The sequence below is a fragment of the Pantherophis guttatus genome, chromosome 6, assembly GCF_059756535.1.
Source record: "Pantherophis guttatus breed Tessera chromosome 6, ASM5975653v1, whole genome shotgun sequence".
Taxonomy (NCBI): domain Eukaryota; kingdom Metazoa; phylum Chordata; class Lepidosauria; order Squamata; family Colubridae; genus Pantherophis; species Pantherophis guttatus.
The window spans coordinates 15,199,944-15,222,147 of record NC_142068.1 but is presented as its reverse complement, the minus strand read 5'-3'; the positions used below and the strand labels follow the sequence as shown (position 1 = coordinate 15,222,147).

General features: G+C 41.3%; 1 protein-coding gene across 5 annotated transcripts in view; it reads left to right on the top strand.

Annotated features, from left to right (window-relative positions):
• NAALADL2 (N-acetylated alpha-linked acidic dipeptidase like 2) overlaps positions 1 to 22,204 on the top strand; it is a 934,597-nt gene that overhangs the window by 608,056 nt on the left and 304,337 nt on the right. For all 5 annotated transcript variants that reach the window (XM_087872505.1, XM_087872507.1, XM_087872506.1 and 2 more), the window contains one exon: positions 571 to 721. In XM_087872505.1, coding sequence (XP_087728631.1) covers positions 571 to 721 — 151 coding nt within the window. The remainder of the gene's footprint in view (positions 1 to 570; positions 722 to 22,204) is intronic.

The following is a 22,204-nucleotide window of genomic DNA, read 5'->3' as shown; positions in this document are numbered from 1 at the left end:
AAATACTGGGGTGCTGTCCAGGGTTCTGAGCCCCAAACGTCGACCTGAAACAGGGTGGCGTGAAGACTCAGGGAAAATGACAGCATTTGGATTTTGTAACTATTTTAGGATTCTGGTTTGTCTCCTGGAAGAGTTAATGTGGCACAATTAAACTTTTGAGAGCCAGTGAAAAGTGTTCAAACTTGTCTTTGTTTGACTTGTGGATTTCCCTCCCCCCCCCAAAAATAAATAAATAAATAAATTCACAGATGCACACAAGCAAATACATTACAGAAGAGTGAAACAGCTTGATAGCTATATCTATTTTCTAACACGTGGTCAAGCATACTATTTCTAATAATTATAGCAGAGAGATACTGAATAATGGATATTGGGGTGATTATAACTTAGATTATGAATTTAAAATACACATGGCCTATGGATTTAAGCATAAATATAACTATTGATATTTTAAAACTCTTTACATGCTGATGTTTTGCAAGTTTCTGGCACTTAGGGAAGAAGAAAGAGAAAAACATGAGGATATAAGATTTGTCTAATTTTCCCTTTTTTACTTTTATGTTTTCTCAGCTTTCACTGCTAGAAGAGGCAGGTTTCAAAGGGGCTCTTCTTTACATTGACCCTTGCAATTTACCAAAGTTTCAAAACCTGAGCAATAAAGCATTTATGGTGACATTGAACAGTGGTGGTGATCCTTCGACACCTGGATATCCCAGTATTGGTGAGTACTTTTCTAAGAGTACTTTTTTTACATGAAATAAACAGTAAGCTCTTTATTGCAGAAATGGTTAGTTGAAAGCATAAAACAAGTGTTACAAGGGTTTTGATGTCTTTTAACTGTCTGTGTCAGTTGCCACCTTGTGATCACTTGTGCTTCACTGCTATGTGGTGACAGACTGCCATGAACTGTGGGGAAGGATAATGAAGGGGGAAAAAGCTTGGGGAAACGAAAGTAAGATCTGTGCCTTCTCGAGATACTGTTTCAAGGTCACCCAGCTGGAAGGAGGAAGGAGCTGTATACGAAACTGTGCTTGGACCAACAGTTATGAAAAAATCTTCTCTGAACCTGATTGATTACACAAGGTGGGCAGCAGGAGACAGTTAAGGGTGTGGGGAGTAGAACTTAGGGATTTTGGCATGTGATTCTCAGTTCTGGCTTTGTAATATTGCAATATACTTGATCTCTAATAAATTATACCTTTCTCAACAAATGGAGCCAAGAATCATTTCTATTTAGAGGTTTAAGCTGTGGCAAGTCTGACAACCTGTGTTCTTCCTTCATGCTTCCAGGGCCCTATGTGTCATAGTCATCAGCAAACTGTGAATGGCGTTTAGGTTGCACATTTAAGCATGATTTAGAGATGTTTTGGGCTTTGCTTGAATGCAACTGGTACTCTATGATTCCTGAAAGCAATCCTCTTTTTTTTTTTTTAAAGGCTTTATGGAAATCAGTTAAACAGAAATGTACATGTGTCCCAATTATATTTTCCATGTTCTGCCAATGGAAACTGTAGAAATGTATATGAAAACATATGGTAATGCAGTCTTTTGGGGAAAAAAAATAGATTGTAGCATAAATAGTATCAAACAAAATTGAGATTGGAAAGTGATTTTTTTTTTCATTTTTTAAAAGCAGATGTACCTAAGGACATACTGGAAGTTATGAAGAAGATTTGGCCAGATATGTCTACTCCAATAAATAAATTATTTTCGCACTGCCTTTTCCTTGGTAGAAAAGTGAGAGTCTGGATGTCCACTGTGGTTCCATATTGCTAGAAACAAAAGGCTGAAAAATAATATTTCTCTCCATTTCCCTCAGTTTCAGAAAGAATCTATCTGCCGCAGTTCAGATACATAAGACCCTGTCATGCACTGTGCATTATGATAAGGCCTTGTTTTTGTGAAACAAAACAACCTCTTTGTCTATGGATTTCATGGTAGAGTTCTTTCTTGTCTAATTTTAGCTGCATGGAAAATGTTGTCATGGATTATCCCTGGATTGAGACTTGGAAAATATTTAGTCACTGTCTTTTTACAGTTGTATCTAATTGAAAAGGACAGACAGCAAGTTATAATGTGGCCCTTTGCCACTAGAGATGGAAATATCACTTATAAATATTGATTATTTTGCTGGTAGGTTATTGGCAAAATGTTTTGTAAAAGAACTTGGTAGCGCTACTGTTATGAATCTAGTTCAAGATCTTGAGATGTCTGCAGCGAAGGGTCAAGGGAGCAAATGATGAAGCCTTCCATGTGCCATCATGAGCCGTGGTGGCGCAGTGATTAGAATGCAATAATGCAGTGCTAACTCAAAGCTCACTCCAGGACTTCAGTTCTGAGCGATTCAAGGTTGACTTAGTCTTCCATCCTTCCGAGATCAGTAAAATGAGGACCCAGATTGTTGGGGGTAATATGCTGACTCTGTAAACTGCTTAGAGTGGGCTGTAAAGCACTGTGAAGTGGTATATAGGTCTAAGGGCTATTGCTATCATGCAAATTTGACATGCGAATACTGAATATGCATAAAAAAGGAAAACAACTTGTAGTGTGATGGTGAGACACCTGATCCACCTTGGACAGAAGTATATCTTTCTAAAAAAAACATTGAATGTTGGTATGGGTGGCAAATGGTATCTATGAAATGTGTGTTTAAGGCCAGGAAATCAAGAGCTTCAGGCAGTTCAAATGAGTATAAAGATTTATTGAAAGCTTAAGGTCTCTACAAGAATCTGAGCTACTAACTGTCAAGGGAAAAGAATGGAAATTAAGAAGGCATTCAAGATGGGCTGAACTTAGATATCTTATGAGCGTGCAGGAATCTATTAATGCTGGCAACAGAAGATTCCCTTAAAATTTCTGTGTTTTCAGAGGTTCATCTGTTAAGTATGTCATTGATGGCCTTCCAATGTGCTTTCCCCATTCTTAAGAATTGTGTTTATTTCCCATACTTTCCATTTTTTAAAAGTATTGTGGCATTCCTTTTCAGCCAGGCCTATCAAGTTGCACCAATAATAGTAATATTAGCTGTTTTATTGTTCTTTTTAATTATAGATTAAAATGTAGACTAATATATGAACCAGAACTTAAATGATTGACCCAATGTTTGCAGTTTTGAATGTTGCAACACAGGTATCAGGGATATAAACCTAGCTGACTTCATAGGTGGATTCTATTGTGATACGCAACAGGATTTTCTACAACTTTAGTAGAGGTGGGTTTCACATAATTTTACCACCAAAAATGTGCACATCTTGCACGCATGTTTAGAAAACATGGCTAAATAGGATGGCATAGTGCCGGGGTGGGTGGCCAGGTGGGTTAGGGTGTCTGTCAGGGTATGAAAGAGTTAACAGTTGTAAGCTGAGTTGTAAGTGGAGTCAGTTGGAAGCTGATGCAACAGAATGCCTATATAAAGGAAGTTCCTTCTCCTCAAACCTTCTTCCTCAAACCTTCTCCTCAAGCCTTTTCCTCCTATATGATACTTCTTGTTCTCTCTGTTGTATCAGTAGCTGTAAAGGTATTTAACCACGTATATGTTTGTAAATAGTTTTCACTGTAGATAAAACCACTGTTAATTTATAAAGGCTCTGTGTGCTGTGTACTGTTATAGCTCCTGAGTTTATCTCATAATACTAGTTACACTGCCTAAACTCTGACAGTGTCTACCGGTTCTCCCGAACCGGTCTGAGCCAGTTGAATACCACCACTGAACTTTAGCCTTGCATGTCCTTAAAATTATTCTAGAGTAATGTTTCTCAACCATTGCAACTTTAAGATACATAGATTTGAACTTCCAAAATTCTCTAGCCATCTCGGTTAACTGGGGAATTCTGGGAATTCAAGTTCACATATCTTAAAGTTGCCAAGGTTGAGAAAAGTTCTTGTAGTGGGATTGCCCAAAACATTATGCTAGTAATAGAAATGGACAGCAGTTCAAAGATATCTTTTTCAACAACAGAATATGCCTTTCCAAAGTGAAACAGTCAAGTGGACTGCATCTCATATGTTCTTTCCAATATATAATGGATAGGACATGCATTCATACATGTTTAAAGTTACCATTTTAAAATTGTTCTTCAGACACTAACAATCTGAGTTATACAGCTGACTCTAATATCTTAGATGAAAGTAAAGAAAACTTAGAAGAGCTCATTATGAAAGTCAAAAGGGAATGTGAATTTTCTGAGTGAATGCTAAAATATGAAGAAGAGAAAGTTAACACTTTGCGAATTCGCAGTTGATAGCGGTTGAAAGAAATAAAACTGTTCCTATATATAATTTGCAGCGCACATATTCATTATTAATGTACTTAAAGCTACATGTTTAAAATGTGTATTTTAAAACAGGCAGCTCAAATTAATAATTTGACGTATAGTATGCAGACAATGCCGCTATTCATCAAAGTGAAGAAGGCTTAAGACAGCACATTAAGAAAGTAAAATGAAAAGTGAAAATATTGAGAAAGATAAATTAGTGAATTTATAGCTGATGGCAAATAGCAATAGCACCTAGATTTATATACCACTTTACAGTGCTTCTACAGCCCACTCTAAACGGTTTACAGAGTCAGCCTATTGCCCCCAACAATCTGGGTCCTCATTTTACCCACCTCGGAAGGATGGAAGGCTGAGTCAACCTTGAGCTTGGTGAAATTTGAATTGCCAAATTGCAGGCAGCCGGCAGGCAGCAGAAGTAGTCTGCAGTACTGCACTCTAACCACTGCGCCACCGTGAAGATAATAATTTGTTGTCTTGGAGTAGATAAGAGGACAGGATTATGGAGGAATTGAGGACTTTAATCCTAAAGAGGAAGAGAATGTCAAACTTGGAAAAGAGAGGTTCTTGATGCTATGGTTCTATTCTTGCCGATGTTTCATTACCCAAAGAAGATAACATTTTTTTTTATTTTTTTATTTTATTTTGAATTTGTATACCGCCCTTCTCCCTGAGGACTCAGGGCGGTGAACAGCCAAATAAAAACATCAATTACAAATATTAAAATACAGTTAAAAATATATATAGATTTGGCCCCATTAATTAAAACGATAAACAAAACAATTAAATACACTTAGAAAGAATTAGGCCAGCCCGGCTTGTTGGAAAAAGAAGGTTTTAAGGGCTCGGCGGAAGGCACTGAGGTCAACATCATCAGTGCTAGTAGTAGGCACTTGTTCTTGGCATTGGTACTTGGAAAAGAGCTTGAAAATAAATATATTTCAATCGGGTGGGCTGCTGGGGGTTCGCAGGCATTCAGGAGAACCTCTAGCTAAGATTCTGTGCAGTTCAGAGAACCCCCCCCCAAACCCCACCCCTGGCTGGCCCCACCCACCCCACCCTGCCCCTCCCAGGAGTCCCTACGTGGATCACTTTGGATGCAGGTAAGTGCAGGACGCGTGAGAAAGCTCAGGGAGAGTGAAAAACAGGCCTAAAGAAGTTCAGGAAGGCCAGAAATTGGCCCATTTCTGGCCTCCAGAGGGCCTCCAGAGCCTGGGGAGGCTGTTTTCGCCCTCCTGGAGGCTCGAGGACAGCCTCCAGAGCTCGGGGAGGGCAAAAATTCCATCCCTGCTGTTGGGTAGGAGGTTGACTAGGCCATGCCATCATGGCAAGCCCACCAAGCAGAGAACCCCTTGTTAAAATTTTTGAAGCCCACCCCTGATTTCAATGCAATAAGTACTGGAACAAGCTGAAGAAGTAGCATTGCCTGTATTAATATACCGCGATCAAAGCTGGACATTTAGAAGGAGTAAAAGAAGGAAGGAATATATCTTTAAATTATGGATTTAAAAACAGTTATTAACAGTACCATGGATTCCAAAAGAACCAATTAGTCAAATTTCTATGAAGTAAAGACTGACTTTTACTCTGAGGCAAGTGAATCATGGGCATGTGATGTGATTGTATGATCCACTAGAAAAAATACAATGGGATGTTTGAAGGAAGTACAAAAAGAGAATAGTCCCTCCATTCCCCCACCATCACCACCATTCTGTCAGAACTGATGAAGCTTTTTGGATGAGAAGCGAAACATCTTCAAGGAAAAACACTGGAAGTCCAGTTGCTTTTTGAAAAAGCATCTTTGAGACAACCATGACCTGGATGCCTGAGAACCTCCATAGACAGAAAATAAATTGAAAAGGGTGGATTTACCAGTTCAGAAATAGTATTGAAAAGGCTTTGAGTGTGCTGCATTTTGTCAGTTGAGACAAGTTGAGATGGAAGGCATTTTGACATGCAGTCTCAGAAGCTAAGTTTGACTTGATGGCAACCTAACTAAACATCTCATTTGGGAAGAGGTTTTGTTTTAATGTGCAGATGAATATGATTACAGATTGATAGAGTTGGGAGGGACCTTGTAGGTCATCTAGTCCAACCCCCCACCCAAGCAGGAGACCCTACACCATTTCTGACAAATGAAAGTCTTGAAAGTCTCAAGTGATGAAGCTCCCACAACTGCCGAAGGCAACTTCTGTTCCATTGGTTGATTGTTCTCACTGTCAGAAAGTTCCTCCTTATTTCCAGGTTGAATCTCTCCTTGATCAGTTTCCATCCATTATTCCTTGTCTGGCCTGCAGGTGCTTTAGAAAATAACTTGACCCCTTCCGCTCTGTGGCAGACCCTCAAATATTGGAACACTGTCTCCCCTGGTGCTTCTCTTCACTAGACTATCCATGCCCAGTTCCTGTAACCATTCTTCATATGTTTTAGTCTCCAGTCCTCTAATCATCCTGGTTGCTCTTTTCTCTGCGCTTTTTCTAGAGTCTCAACATATTTTTCATAGTGTGGTGACCAAAACTGGATGCAGTACTCTAGGTGTGGTCTTACTAAGGCTTTATAAAGTGGTATTAGTACCTCACTTGATCTTGATTGTATCCCTCTGTTAATGCAATTTAGGATTTCATTGGCTCTTTTGGCTGCTGCTGCTGCACACTGTTGGCTCATATTTAGCTGGTTGTCAACTAAGACTCCAAGATCCCTCTCATAGTCACTGCTATTAAGCCTGGTTTCACTCAGTCTAGTTGGTGAAACCAGGCTTAATAGCAGTAACTGTGAGATATGGAAAAGATGTGAAGCAGAAGTATGACTAAAGATATGTGAAAGCAGGAATTTAAAAAGAAACAACAACAAATGGCTTCTCCTTGATGTTCTCTGAGCTTCATTGTTTTCATGCAGGTTTTTATTACCTGGCTAAATAACATCTTCAGTGGTTAAAGGGAATGGGTTTTGCTCTCTGTTTATTATTCCTTGGCAGATGTTTATCTGGGTACAAGTTTAGAGCATAGAATCATAGAATCATGCTGGAGATCCGGCTGACACATAGAACTGGAAGGGACATGGGAAGTCTTCTAGTCTGATCTCCTGCTCAAAGCAGGTGGTTTTATACCATCCCTATCAAATGGTTGTCCAGTCTGTTTTTGAAAACCTCCAGTGGTGGAGCACACACAGCTCTGGGAGAAAAGCTATTCCATTTCCATTCCCTCAACATTGTCAAACTATTCACTGTCTGCATTGCTATTAATCTTCTCATTGTTCCTATCACCCATCTCCTCCCACTTATGACTGTATGACTGTAACTTTGTTGCTGGTATCCTTACGATTTATATAGACGATTTCCTAACATGATTTGATTGCTTATTTGTACCCTATGACTATCATTAAGTATTGTACCTTATGATTCTTGATGAATGTATCTTTTCTTTTTATGTTCACTGAGAGTCTATGCACCAAAGACAAATTCCTTGTGTGTCTAATATTGGCCAATAAAGAATTCTATTCTATTATTCTCACGGTCAGAAAATTCCTCCCTATATCTATCGCCCTAGCACTGGAACATGGAAACAACGAAGCTCTGAGAACTTCAAGGAGAATCCATCTGTTTCCCTCCCCCATTTGCATGCCCTCTGAAGTGTTTTGATGCCCATATGTGGCACTAATACAAGAGAATATATTAGCTGAGGGTTAAACTCTGGAGTCCTCTCCAAGGATGCTTGTTTTTGTGCAGACATTTCATTACCCGACGAGGTAACATCATCAATGCTAGAAGGAAGTGGGGCTTGCTGAATGTTTACTGTTCCTTGGTCGAGGTATGCTGAAATCTATAGATGAAGATTTAAGACCCTAGCATTGTACTGATGCAGCGCACAAGAGCCCAGGTCACAGACTGAAAAATGTTTGCACTCTTTTCTCTATCTTACAGCATCTTTTTGGCTTCTAGCTCTACGAGGGTGGGGGAAGGCAACATTAAGGATCAAAGTGTGAAATTGTAACAAGGCACCCTCAAGAACATTAGTTGCAGTAGTGCATCCGGACCCTGAAAATCTTTTTCTTGAATGGTCACCAAATCAGTTGAAGGGGCAGTGCTGTGACGCGATATGACTGGAATGGCATAAGGAAAGCAAGCAAACCAGAAGTATTTGTCTCCTCGTCATGGATGGGTGTTAACTATTCACAGCATGAAATGCTGTGACAGCTCAGTGGGACGGAATTGAGCAATTTCTCAGCATCTCAGACTACCTGACCTAGTGTTTCTAGTATTGCTCTGGGGAGTGACAGAAGTAAATGTAGCATTCTCCGGCTTAATTCTTGCTTATTTCACAGTGACGTTTGAAAAATGGGTTGCTGTTTATCGGTTTGCTCAACTCCACAATGCTTTAGGCACCCTCTATGAAAAGTAAAGTTAATTGGAAATGGTTACAGAAAGCCTGTGAAATGTTGGTTCAAGGCCTAGGTCTGATGTGCTGACTTTCTTGTGAAGGCTTGTGAAGGCACTCACAAGGGGAAGTTCCAGGTGGAATTTTTTCAGGAAGGAAAATTAAAGGAAGGGGGACAACATGTGTAGTTATGGTGGATCTGCATGGGACCATGTGAAAAATATAGTTTATTTCTATCACACCCCACAAACCATGTACGACACATGGAGTTCTGAGTACTTTCTTCATTGTTGTTTGCCTACAGACAGAATCTTGCCAGACTAAACTACTATCTACATCAGAGGCGGTATTTAGTCGGTTTGCACCAGTTCGTGCGAACTGGTAGTGGAAATTTGGCCTGGGATGCCGAACGGGTAGCGACTGCTGGCTGGCCACACCCTCAAACCGGTTGCCTGCTCACCACTCGTTTGCCCCACCCGCCCGCTCACCCCACCAGCCCACTCACCCCGCCCTCCCGTTCGATGCTCACTTAGCCTGCCCATCCCAGCCCTATATATGTTGCCTTTGCTTTGCCCTGCGGCCCAGCTACACACCTTGCCAGTCGCCTCTGCACCTCACCCACTCTGCTAAGCTCACCAAAGATAAGTAAGCATGCCACCCGCTCACCCTTTGCCTTGGGTTGAGGGCCGGGGCCCCAGGGATGTGCCATTCCCTGAGGCCCGGAACTGCTGCCCGCCTTGGCTGGGTCAGGGAATGCGCCATTCTCTGGCTCCGGCCTTGCCCCAGACCCACTGCTCACTTGCCACCCATTCTCCCTTCGCCAGTCACACATGTTGCCCCATTTTCCTTCCTTCAGCAGCCCTGTCCCTAGCCCCGCTTCCTCCCCCACCACCACCTCTTTCTTTGGGTTGCTTACTTTCCTCCCATGGTGGCTGGTCTGGACTCCAGAAGTCAAGCTGACCTCCAGTAGTTTTTGGCGGCCGCAGCTGCAAAACGGCTCTCAAAGAGGCAGCTGGCTACAGGCTGCCAAAAACTACCAGAGATACCAAAAAAGGCGCTGCTGTCACCACCCTGTTCTTCATGCCAGCTGTGCATGCACATCCCATTGCCTCCTGCATCGCTCCGCTCTGACTTTCCTGAGCAAGCTCTCTTTTTTGATGCAACTGTGAGAAGCTTCCCAGCCACCGCCTCTTTGCCAGCTGCTTCCCGGCAATGGCGGCTGGCTGGAGGCTGCTGTAAACTACCAGAGGTCAGCTGCCTTCTGGAGCCCAGACCAGCCACCATGGGAGGAAGGTAAGCAGCCCAAAGAAAGAGGCGGTGGTGGGGGAGGAAGCGGGGCTAGGGCCAGGGCTGCTGAAGGAGGGTACACGGGGCAACACGTGCGACTTGCGAAGGGAGGGCGGGGCAGCATGCAGGAGGAGGTCTTTGACAGATTATGCCAGGCCTGGGCAGAAAATAGGTAAATAGGTAGAAATTCATTTTTTTTCCTACGGTTTTCTGTGAGCGTGTGGCTTGGGGTAGGGTCATGTGACTGAGTGGGCATGGGCATGAGTGACTTCAAGTTGGCCACGCCCACTCAGTCACATGACACCCTCCCCCCCCCAGTAAGCCTCTGAGTAGGAGTTTCTGCCTAATGGGACTCTAGACTATATTCCACCATAATATCAAGGCACACATGGACATACATACTTAAATTACACATGTAGCTGTATTGGGTTGTTGTTTATTGTTGCTCTGTTTTAATTGAGGGATTTTAATGTCATTTTTTATTTTAACCTTAACGTGGATGTTTTAACTGCTTTAATTCTGTAAACTACCAAGTGGTCATTAGATTGCAACCAACCAACCAAAGTACTATTTGAACTTTATCCTCATACCTGAAGCAAATGTTATCAGACCTTTAAAAAAATAACACATTTAATTGTTTTAGAAAATATAGGAAAATCCCAAATTATAGTTTTGATTAATGTGATAATTTAATTAGGTATAAAATTCTTTTTATTTTAGCAGGACAAATCAAAGCTTGTCCTGGAAAAAAGGCAAGTAGTATAGCAAGAAAAAAAATGTCTTTGTTCATCCTATGTGACTTAAGAGTCCACTGCCACTCCATAAAAATAAATGACACAAAAATTGCATATGGATATGCACACATACACACACAAACAGATGTGCCTGTTTTGGCAGTTTGCTATCTTCTCATTCGCTTGGTCTGCTGCTGCCAAGGAATTGTTTAGCTTCACATGAATACTATAGTTCCAAGTTTATTTTTTAAACTAAAATCTTTCATCTGATAGGAAAATGACTTGGTAAATGAAGATATGGAGAAAAGCTGTATCCAGACTGCCAGACTCCCTAGTATGTAAATAGCAAAACATCTGTGCTATGAGAAGAACTCTATTCCTAAGATAAGGCCACTTGGTAATAGGATTTCTATCGCCGTATTTGGAAAAGGACAGAAAAATGAGGAAATTCTCAAGCAGCTTTGAAGATGGGGAAAATCTTATCAGTTTTTAAAATGCTAAAAATGCAACAATCTCAACCCAAGATATACAGTAGCTCATCCTCTTGCCAAAGTTTCTAATAAAATACACTATTTGAAGAAATAATCTAATGAAACTGGGAAGAGGATGCTCTAAGCCATACTCGGGGCCCGAGATTGGATGCGTCACGTGCTGGCCACGCCCACCCCCATTTTAGCGAAGGGGGGGAAGTGGCAATATGTCACGTGATGACAACGTGACGCCGCAAGTTTGACACCCCTGCTCTAAGCAAAATAACCAGTTTGCCTCTTCTATCAGCCAGCCACTTACCTTCGCTACCGGTTCACAAATGTGAATGTGCGCATGTGTGCATGCACTTTGCTTCCTTCCATGCATGTGCTTTGCTGGCACATGTGCCTTCTGTACTAGCGCCTGGCCTCAAAAACGTGCCTAAATAGGACGGCATAGAGCCGGGGTGGGTGGGCAGGCCCACCCATAATTGCCGCTACTAGTTCGGGTAAACCGGTCTGAACCAGTTGAATACCACATCTGCTATCAGCCCTATTCATTGGAAAGGTGAGAATTATTCATTCCAGATTCCAGAGCCATGACAAGTCTCGGGACTTCATTAAGATATAAGTTGATACTGCTCGAATACCATCTCAGATTGAATTGAAAAAGAAAACAACAAGGGAGAGGAGAAGGGGAGAGGAGTAGAGAGGGGGAAGGAGGGGATTTGGGAGGTGAGAAGAGGAGAAAAGAAGAATAGGAAAAGGAGGGGAAGAAAGAAGGGGAAAAGAAGAATAGGAGAGAGGGTAAGAAAGGGAGAAAGAAGAGAGGAGAGGGGAAAGAGGAGAGGAAGTAGAAAAGGAAGGAGAGGAGGAATGAGGAAAGTAGAAAGGGATAGAAGAGGAGAGAGAAGGGGAGAAGAAAAGGAAAGGTTGTATTAAAATAAAAGAAGGAGATGGTAGAGACCCTGTAGGACAGTGGACTAAAGCACTGTTATTAACATCTGCTGCTTGCAATTACTGCAAGTTCAAATCTCTCCAAGGCTCAAGGTTGACTCAGCCTTCCATCCTTTCAAAGGTAGGTGAAATGAGGACCCAGATTGTGGGGGCAATAAACTGACTTTGTATAAATTTACAAAAGTATGAAGGCTATTGCTTAACGCATTGTAAGCCGCCCTGAGTCTCCGGAGAAGGGCGGCATATAAATTAAAGAAAAAAAAAGAAAAAATAAAAGAAAAAAAAAGAGCAGACCCAAACAATTAATTAGCAAATAGAAGTTAAAGAATAAGATGAATGAGCAATGATCAGTGATGGACAAAAGACTGTACATTTAAATATGTTGATAAAAAATAAAAATATATTTTTTTTTAAAAAAAGAAGATATAAATTGATGAAATTCAAGGCTGGTCATAAGTGTTCATGAAGAGGGACAAGTGACATTATTTGTATCATAATGACACCAGACAAATGGCATGGATAAGTCATCTTATCCAAGGATATACATGTAAATAAATAAATAAATAAATAAATAAATAAATAAATAAATAAGTAAATAAATAAATAAATAAATAAATAAATAAATAAATAAATATTATTATGGTCACATCAATGGATACAAATTACATAATTGGTGTTCTTTGTGTGATAATGTCAAAACATGCATGGTATCAGCATAGCTATTAGGTTTTCTTTTTCTTTTTACAACCCTTTAATCCCTTTTATTCAGGTGGAGTAGGGGCAACTGATTGGAGCTGAGCATTTACTGGCCAGATGCCCTTCCTGACACCTACATGGAGTTTGCAGCACATGCAATATTTCTTCTTTGCTCCCTGATAGAAAAATATTCGCTTCTGCCTAGGATTGAACTCTCAACCTTCCAAGGGTTGGCATAACTATTAGTTATTCATTTGAAATACCTACTCTGCCTGGGTTATTATTTTTGTACAGGAGCTCTTGAGTGGTATATTTACTGCTCCTTCCTCTTATATTTCCAAACAATAACCTTGTCAAGTAGATTTGCTTGACAAGGCAGTGACTGTCCATAAGATAACACTTTTAGTCTAACATATAAAACCTTAGAAAGGAGCTCACCATTCATCCTAACCCATGGGGGGAGGGAGATACATTTTAAGACAATTTTAAAATGCTTTTAAACCTTATAACAGATTTCCAACAAGGCTTGGAAAATAAGAAGAGTTAGGCTCTTAGTCAGTAATGGAAGCTTACAAGACTATAGATGTATAATCACCAGGAGTTGACTCAACTCAGAATTAGCATTACCTTCACATATTTCTTTTTAATTGAGGATAGTCAATTATTCTGCAAAATTTGAGAAGATCATGTGCAATTTACATAAGCACACATACAGTGATTTAAATGTACATCTACTTCCTTTTATAGTAATAAGGCCATTAATTTGTTTTTGACATATCCTGCCTCTCATTAAAGATTGTCTTTTGTTCTTGATGTTTTTATGATCCTTTATTCCAGTGATGAAATCCAAATTTTTTTACTACCAGTTCTGTGGGCGTGGCTTGGTGGACATGGTATGGCTTGGTGAGCATGGTAGGGGAAGGATACTGCAAAATTTCCATTCCTACCCCACTCGGGCCAGCCAGAGGTGGTATTTGCCGGTTCTCCGAACTGCTCAAAATTTCCGCTACTAGTTGTTCAGAACCTGTCAGAACCTGCTGGATTTCATCCCTGCTTTATTCTTTTAAGGGACTGAACTGTACAGTCAGAATTTCCTGGAAATTCAACCTGGTTATTTTACCAAGTTTTGCAAAAAGGTGATTATAAACCCTATTAGTTTAGTTTAGTTTTGTCATTTTTATTGGCTGTGTTTTATATGTATAGTTTCTTTTCTTTCGTTTGCAAAGTGCCCAGAGTCATTGAGAAGTGGGGTAGCATCAAAATGGGAATAAATAAATGTTGTATATCAGTTTAATCGTGCTCAGTGACATCAGATCTTCTTTGGTGAATGATTTTGAATTTCCTAATATTTCTATAGATTTTATTGGTGTACTGTTTCACGGCAGTATGTAACACAAAAGTTGGATTTTAGAAGCTGCATCCTTTCCATGCACTGTTTATCATTATTTACGGTTTGCCATACATTCAGCCAGATATTTAGATTGGATTTGTCATTTTTTTCTACCTATCCTGTTCTTCCCAAGCATCTGAGATAGGCAGATGCTGTTGTATGATGATTTTAAAGATACTGTCCCAGGATGTAATAATGTTCCAAGTAAAGCTGCCTTTTGCAATTGACTGGTGGTGATTTTGTCAATGCCTATGGTGTTTAAGTGGTGCTTCAGTTGTTTTGGTATTGTACCCAAGGCACCTATTAATTGTGGTAGTACCGTTGCTTTCTTTTGCCACAATTGTTTGATTTTCATTTGCAGGTCTTTGTATTTGGTTATCTTCTCCAGTTCTTTCTCTTCTATTCTGCTGTGTCCAGGTATTGCCACATCCATCTTTTTTGTCTTTCTTATTGACAGTTGTTAACTGTGTGGGATTGTGAGGTGAGTGCTTGCCTGTTGAATTCTAAAATCCTAGAGCACTCTAGTTTCTTCATTTTCTATGGCTTTCTCTATTTTATGGTCCATTGAGTTCTTGCTTGCAAGCAAGTGGTATATATTGCAGATGCCTGTCAATCAATGTACCATTGTTGCTACTTTATCATGCCGTTGTTTGTTGTCTGTCTGTCCACGATTCCTTCAACTTCTTTGCAGAGGGGATATTTGCTATTATATAGACAACCATGTGAAATCACAGCTTCCAGGTTTCGTGCAGCTGTTGGACCTTCATATGCACTGAGTGCTTCCCAAGGACCCAGGTTGTCATAATGTATCAAACGCCATGACTCTGGATGGCAAGTAAATGAGAGAAACTTGGTCACAAGCATTTAGAAGGCAAATTTGGAATAACAATAAAGCATCCTATTGACTGGAAAAACTGTCAAGTTTTCCATGACTTTCTGAATGACATTGTTCAGATTTCTGAGTGATGTTTTTCCAACTGTGATAGGGAAGGTATACTTTTGGAAGCTATTCAATGACGCTGCCCAGGGAACTTAAGGTATCCATGTTGTCCGATCTCACTGGACAGCCAGAAGTAAGTGGAGACAGGAGATCCCTCAAATAGTCTGACTTTATGCCATATTCAGTAAATCGCTTTCTGGGTCATAGCATGTAGTCCTCCGTGGGCCTCTATATTATTAGACCAATTCCAAAAGCTCCCAGCTCTTCTTTTGTTAGATTCCTGTCAATCAGAGCCATCCATATTTCCTAGCTTTCCTTCACATCCCCTCTAGACATCCATACCGTATTTTCTCATTTTATCTGTCTAAAACCCAATTAAATAGATATTCCCCTTGAGTTTCCACAAGCTTACACGAGGCAAATAGATTTCAATGGCACTTATTCATTGGAGGGGAGTGGAAATAACCTTGAGGAAAGTAAAACACGAATGGGGATCCTAGAAGGAGCCTACGTAGGTTTGTTTCCAATTACTTTTCTTTTAGACTGTATCAATGCTTGATGTAGACCGCGTGAAGTTATTATGTGGAAACTAAATAGAAATGTGTGTCCTGGTGTGTGCCATTCCAGAGAAAATATACAAGCTACCTGGAACCTAGGAGATTTTCTTCATACCCTCACCTACCTATCCTTAATATTTCAGTATCTTGAGTATGTAAGGCTTATTACGCTGCTCTGCCATAAGCAAAAAAAGGGAGACTTCATGTGTGTGTGTTTGATATATGTATACAACAGAAGTGGGTTTCTGGATTAACAATGGATTAACAGTATCTCTGAGGTTATATTCTGAAGAATGTTTTATTACAATCAGAAATTGGCAAGTGGTTTATGAATGACCAAAGAGGATAAATGTTTAATTTAGAATTTTACTAGGGAGTAATGCTGAAAAAGAAGGTATGGAAAGGATTTTAGTAATAAATGTGAAATGTGATAAGAGAATTTATAAAAGGAAGGTTGATGAATAACTTTCAAAAGGGGAGTTAAAGGAATGTGAGAGAGTTTTGAATCTTGTAGTAAGTTAGCATATTTTAGCTTAGGTTTGTTAAATGTTATACCCTGTTTTTGCTCTGGGAAGTCGGGGTGTGTGTGGGGAGGGGGGGTTGAAGGTTGTGTGGGGATGAAATTGTTGTAAAATTTTTAATAAAATAAAAAGATAGATAAGTGTATTAATAGAGAAGTAAGAAATGTGGGGGAAATGTTATAATAAATGAAATGATAATATTAAAATATGATAAATATTGGCGGAGCAAGAAGAAGACACAAAAGATATATTTAGATGATACAGTGAATGATTGATTATGTATTGTTTGTTTGTTTGTTTGTTTATAAAAAATAAAAAACTTTTTTTATAAAAAAAAAAACAGAAGTGGGTTTCAGCAGATTCTGACCAGTTCTGGAGAACCGGTAGTGGAAATTTTGAGTAGTTCGGAGAACTGGTAAATACCATCTCTGACTGGCCCCACCCCCATCTATTCTCTGCCAAGTCTCAGCTGATTGGGAGGAAATGGGGATTTTGCAGTATCCTTCCCCTGCGATGCCCACCATCCACGCCCACCAAGCCACACCCACAGAACCGGTAGTAAAAAAAAATGAATCTCACCACTGGTATACAAGGATGAAGGTACTTGCTTACTGCAGTGCATTTATCATGCTGAAAACACTCTCTCACACACTCTTTCATTGATGTGAAAGATTTGTCTCTTAACGCTGAGTAGTACTTTTATAGACTGAGAATGGATCAGAAAGGCTCTCTACATGGGGCTCCCCTTGAAGAGCACCCGGAGGCTCCAACTGGTCCAGAATGCGGTCGAGCAGGTAATTATGGGAGCTGCATGGTGCTCCCACATAACACCGCTCCTGCGCGAGCTGCACTGGCTCCCAGTGGTCTTCCGGGTGTGCTTCAAGGTGTTGGTTACCACCTTTAAAGCGCTCCATGGCATAGGACCTAGTTATCTGCGAGACCGCCTGCTGCTACCGACAACCTCCCATCGACCTGTGCGCTCCCACAGATAGGGCCTCCTCGGGGTGCCATCAGCCAAACAATGTAGGCTGGTGACCCCCAGGGGGAGGGCCTTCTCTGTGGGGGCATCTACCCAATGGAACCAGCTGCCCCCTGAGATAAGGAGAATCCAAGACCTTGGTGCCTTCCGCCGTGCCCTTAAAACTTTCTTTTTTCATCAAGCCGGGCTGGCTTAACATATTTTTAATTTTAAATTTTTAATTGGTTTGTCATTTTAAACTGGGGCCAAATTAATATATATTCTTTTAATTGTTCTTAATGTTTGTATTGTATGTTTTTATCTGGCTGTACACCGCCCTGAGTCCCTTGGGAGAAGGTGCGGTATATAAATCTGAAATAAAATAAAGAATAAAAATAAATAAAATAAAGAAAGGGGAGTTGAAAGATACATGAATATTGGAGATTGTTGACTATAATATGTACATGAAATGCCCATTGCTGGAGAGATAACGCCTTTATTTATTTCATCTCATGGAGCCGAGGAGGCACAGTGGTTAGAGTGCAGTTCTGCAAGCTACTTCAGCTGACTGCTAGCTGCAGTTTGTCAGTTCAAATCTCACCGGCTCAAGGTTGACTCAGCCTTCCATCTTTCCGAGGTGGGTAAAATGAGAACCCAGATTGTTGGGGGCAATAGGCTGACTCTGTAAACCACTTACAGAGGGCTGTAAAAGCACTATGAAGCGGTATATAAGCCTAAGTACTATTGATATTTATTTATTAACCAAATTTAGATAGCTGCCCAACTCACCCACAGTGACTATGGCTGGTGTTAAAAATCCACAGATAAACATTTTCAATTGAATAGCAACAGCAATAGTGTTTAGACTTACTGTATATACCACCCTGTAGTGCTTGACAGCACTGTGAGTGGTGTGATGGCCTAGTGGTAATGAAGCTCACCTCCCACTTGGAAGTTGTGAGGTCAATCCTAGGTAGCAGCAGATATTTCTCTCTTAGGGCTCAAAGAAAAAATATCTGTGACAAACTCCACATGGCATCTAGCCAATAAATGCTCAGCTCCATCCAGTCAGTCACCTGAGTCTACCACAAATTAAGGGATTACAGGGTCATAAAAAATGGATGTTTTACAGCACTCTCTGGGTGGTTTAGAATGTCAGCATTATTTGCCAACAATCTGGGTCCTCATTTTACCAATCCTGGAAGGATGGAAGGCTGAGTCAACCTTGAGCCCCAACAGGATCGAACTCCAGGCTGTGGGCAGAGTTTCCCTGCAGTACTGTACTTAATCACTATGCCACCAGGGCTCCTTCTTCCCACCCACCCATGACAGCAACAACAGAATCAAACAAGCCACTTGATCAGCTCCAAATGGGGTCCCAAAGCCCTTGACAAAACCATGTTTTCACGGCCTTCCTTGCAGAAACCTGACAAGCTGAGAGCCAATTTTATCTCTGGGAAAAGATTATTCCGAACAGTGTGAGCCACCATAGAAAAGGCCCTTTTCCTAGGTCTCACCAGATGTACTTTCTTGACAGATTCAGCCTCTATAGAGCAATGTGTGAATTGATAAGCTATAGGTTTTATCCTACTTCATTGGGTAATCAGTTAAGAAATGTGAGTTTCTTTTTACTTATGTCATGATATACGAATAGACCAGGGTGGGCTTCAGATCTTTTAGCAATGGGTTCGCTGCCCCATTGCTGGGTGGGCATGGCAATGGTGGGAGTCGCCTAGACGGTTGTCTGCACCGCAGCAGGGGTGGGGCTTTTCACCCTCCCCAGGCTCCGGAGGCTTTCCTCAAGCGTCTGGGAGGGCAAAAACTGCTGTTGTGGCTCCGTTGCCTGAGCCTGGGCTATTGACAGATGCAGACTCTGAGAGTGAGGAAAAGGAGTTGGCAAGGCCTCCCTCTCCAGGACCCTCCTCTCTGGCAATGCCTCTGGAGGACACCGAAGGCCAAAAGATAGGCTCAGAGCCAAGCACATCCCCGCAGCCACAGGTGGACAGCGACGAAGGAGATAAGTGCTGGCTGGACCCTCGCCAGAGGCACAGGGAGAAACGTGCGCAGCAGAGGGGAAGGCGTGCCAGAGATTAGCTGAGTCACTGGACCACACCCCACAGGATATAAATGTGGGTGTGGTGGCCGGTTCAGTTTGTGATGAGCAAAAACTAGAAATACTCCATGATCTCGGTGTTACTGGACTTTGCCTGCTTTATCGGACTGCATTTGGATTAATCCTTGTATTGTTGACACTCTGCCTGTTTTATTGGAATGCTGGCAGTCTAATCTTTGTTTTGTGTGAGTAAAGTCTGAATTGGCAGCTAGCCACTGGGTTGCTGCCAGCTTTATTTTCAAAGGATTTTGTTGTGTGGCTCATTAACTCCGGACCGTCTGTGGGGGTGCGTGAGTGGGACGGGGACAGAACAACTGCTTCCCCTGGGGGGGGAAGGCCCTTGGAGGCCAGAAACATGCCCATTTCTGGAACTTCTGGGAGGCCTGTTTTTCGTCCTCCTCAGGCTCTGGAGGCTTCAGTCAAGCCTTTGGGAGGGCAAAAACAGCTTCCTCCGGGGTCCGGAGGCCAGAAACAGGCCCATTTCTGAACTTCTGGAACCTCCGGTAGGCCCGTTTTTTGCCCTCCCAGACCCTCCGCGTGGCCCCTGCGCTTACCTGGAATGATGAATGGGCTGCATGAAAACTCCTGGGAGGGGAAGGGAGGGGAGGGAATGGCCAGCCAAGGGTGGTATTTGGGGGTTTGCTGAACCCCGACAATCCTTGGCTAGAGGATCACACAAACCCTGCCGAACCCCCAGGAGCCCATCCCTGGAATAGAGACCATATGATGCATTTCTTATGCAGGTTAAGTCTTATTCATATGAAGCATAGAAGAGCCAAGAGTTGGGAAGGAAGATTTACGTGCGTGCAAAACTAGAATCAAATAAAACAACAAAGAAACAGAATTGAAGAATCAGTTCAGGGTGGACCTAAATTAGAAAAGTCTGCATAGTGTTTGTTGTCTAATGCCCACAAGCCAAAGAACTAAGGATTCCTGATGCTCATTCAGGAAGATCCTGAGGGTAGAAATGCTTGAAGGTCAAAACATTAAACCATAAATTATAGGAAATGAATCAATTTTATATCATAGTGTACTTTAAAGAAAACAATCTGTGCTTCAAAGAAGGGAAGGAAATGTAAAGCTTAACTGAAGATAAATGCAAAAGACATTTGAAGGATTCACGAATAAATGAATAAGTGCTGAAATACTTGCATTGACCACAAACAGTGCATAATATGAAAAAAGGAAAAAAAATATAGTTAATGGCAAGCGTTTGTCAACTGCTCATTCATATAAATTCATTAACAGGCACTACAATATCACCTAATTAAATCAGCAAATATTTGGGATGCTGGTGAGCTTCTCTGAGCTGAGGTTCAGATATAAATAATGGGGGCTCATAAAATTGACTCACTGTGACACGTGAGATGTGGAGTCCCCAAATTCTTCTCTGATTCATATCAAAAGTTTGGGTTTGAAGGATCTCGTGCAGTTTCTAACCTAGTGCAAAGCTAACCTCAAAAAGCTCACCCATCTCTACAAAATGTTGTAAAAAAATGGGGCTATACTCATTGCAATGGTGATGCAAAATAGTGAGATTGCTTCTCAAATTCTATATACCACTCTTCCTCAGGCTGCATACATTTTATGACATCTTTATGAACTTCTGAGCTCTTTATTGTTTCTTTTAAGAAACCTTCGATGTATCATAAAGTTCACAGTCTGGTTTTATAGACATTGTGTAGGCCCTCAATAAGTATGGTTCAAAGATGGAGGCTACTAAATACTTGTGAGCACATCTGTGTCTGAAACAGGAGAAAGTATTGGAAGCAAGTGGTAAAAAGTCAGGTGGCTGATTGTTTAAGCAATTAAATGTGTAATTATATTTATAATGCAATCTTTGGTGATGTGTATTCTGAATCAGCCAAGCAAGAATAAACCTACCTACAGCTCAGCTTGATATCTATTCCAAAATACTAAGGTATGAATACTAAATACTAAAGTAAATACTAAATTTTAAGGTAGCTAGTGTTAAAATTCATATAATTTGATACTGAAGGGGGGAGAGAGAGAGAGAGAAGGAGGGAGGGATGTACACAATGGGTGGCCCATCCTATTCTTATTAGCCAGAGAATAGCATTGAAGGCTATGGTTTTCTCAGTTGCAATGTATGGCTGTGAAAGTTGGACCACAAGAAAGGCTGAGCGCCAAAGAATTAAAGCCTTTGAACTATGGTGCTGGAGAAGACTCCTGCGAGTCCCTTGGACTGCAAGGCGATCAAACTGGTCAGTCCTAGAGGAGATCAACCCTGACTGCTCTTTAGAAAGCCAGGTCCTGAAGATGAAACTCAAATATTTTGGCCACCTAATGAGAAGGAAGGACTCACTGGAGAAGAGCCTAATGCTGGGAAAGATTGAGGGCAAAAGAAGAAGGGGATGACAGAGAACAAGGTGGCTGGATGGAGTCACTGAAGCAGTCAGGGTGTGCTTAAATGGACTCTGGAGGATGGTAGAGGGCAGGAAGGCCTGGAGGAACATTGTCCATGAGGTTGCGATGGGTCGGACACGACTTCGCAACTAACAGCAACAATCATTGAAGAGCTTTTCTTTGTTCTTTCCTTCTGTTTTTTAATATTGCTGTTCATTTGCTTATTGAAGTTTTAATTATTGTTTTTATGGTATAGGTTTTAATACAGTACTGCTCTGCAAGCTGCCCAGGAACAGCCTTGTTTCAACCTATTTCCCCATGTTTCTTCCTCTTTGGGAGATATCATGGAAAGCTATTGTTTCCTGATATTTCTTTTAAAGGGAGATCCTTTAGAACAGAGGTCTTCAAACTTGGCAGCTTTAAGACTGGTGGACTTCAACACCCAGCTATGCTGGCTGGAGAATTCTGGGAATTGAAGTCCACCAGTCTTAAAGCTGCCAAGTTTGGGGACCCCTGCTTTAGAAGAAGGAACAACTATCACCTTTGTTAGCTGCCACCAGAAGTATTTGC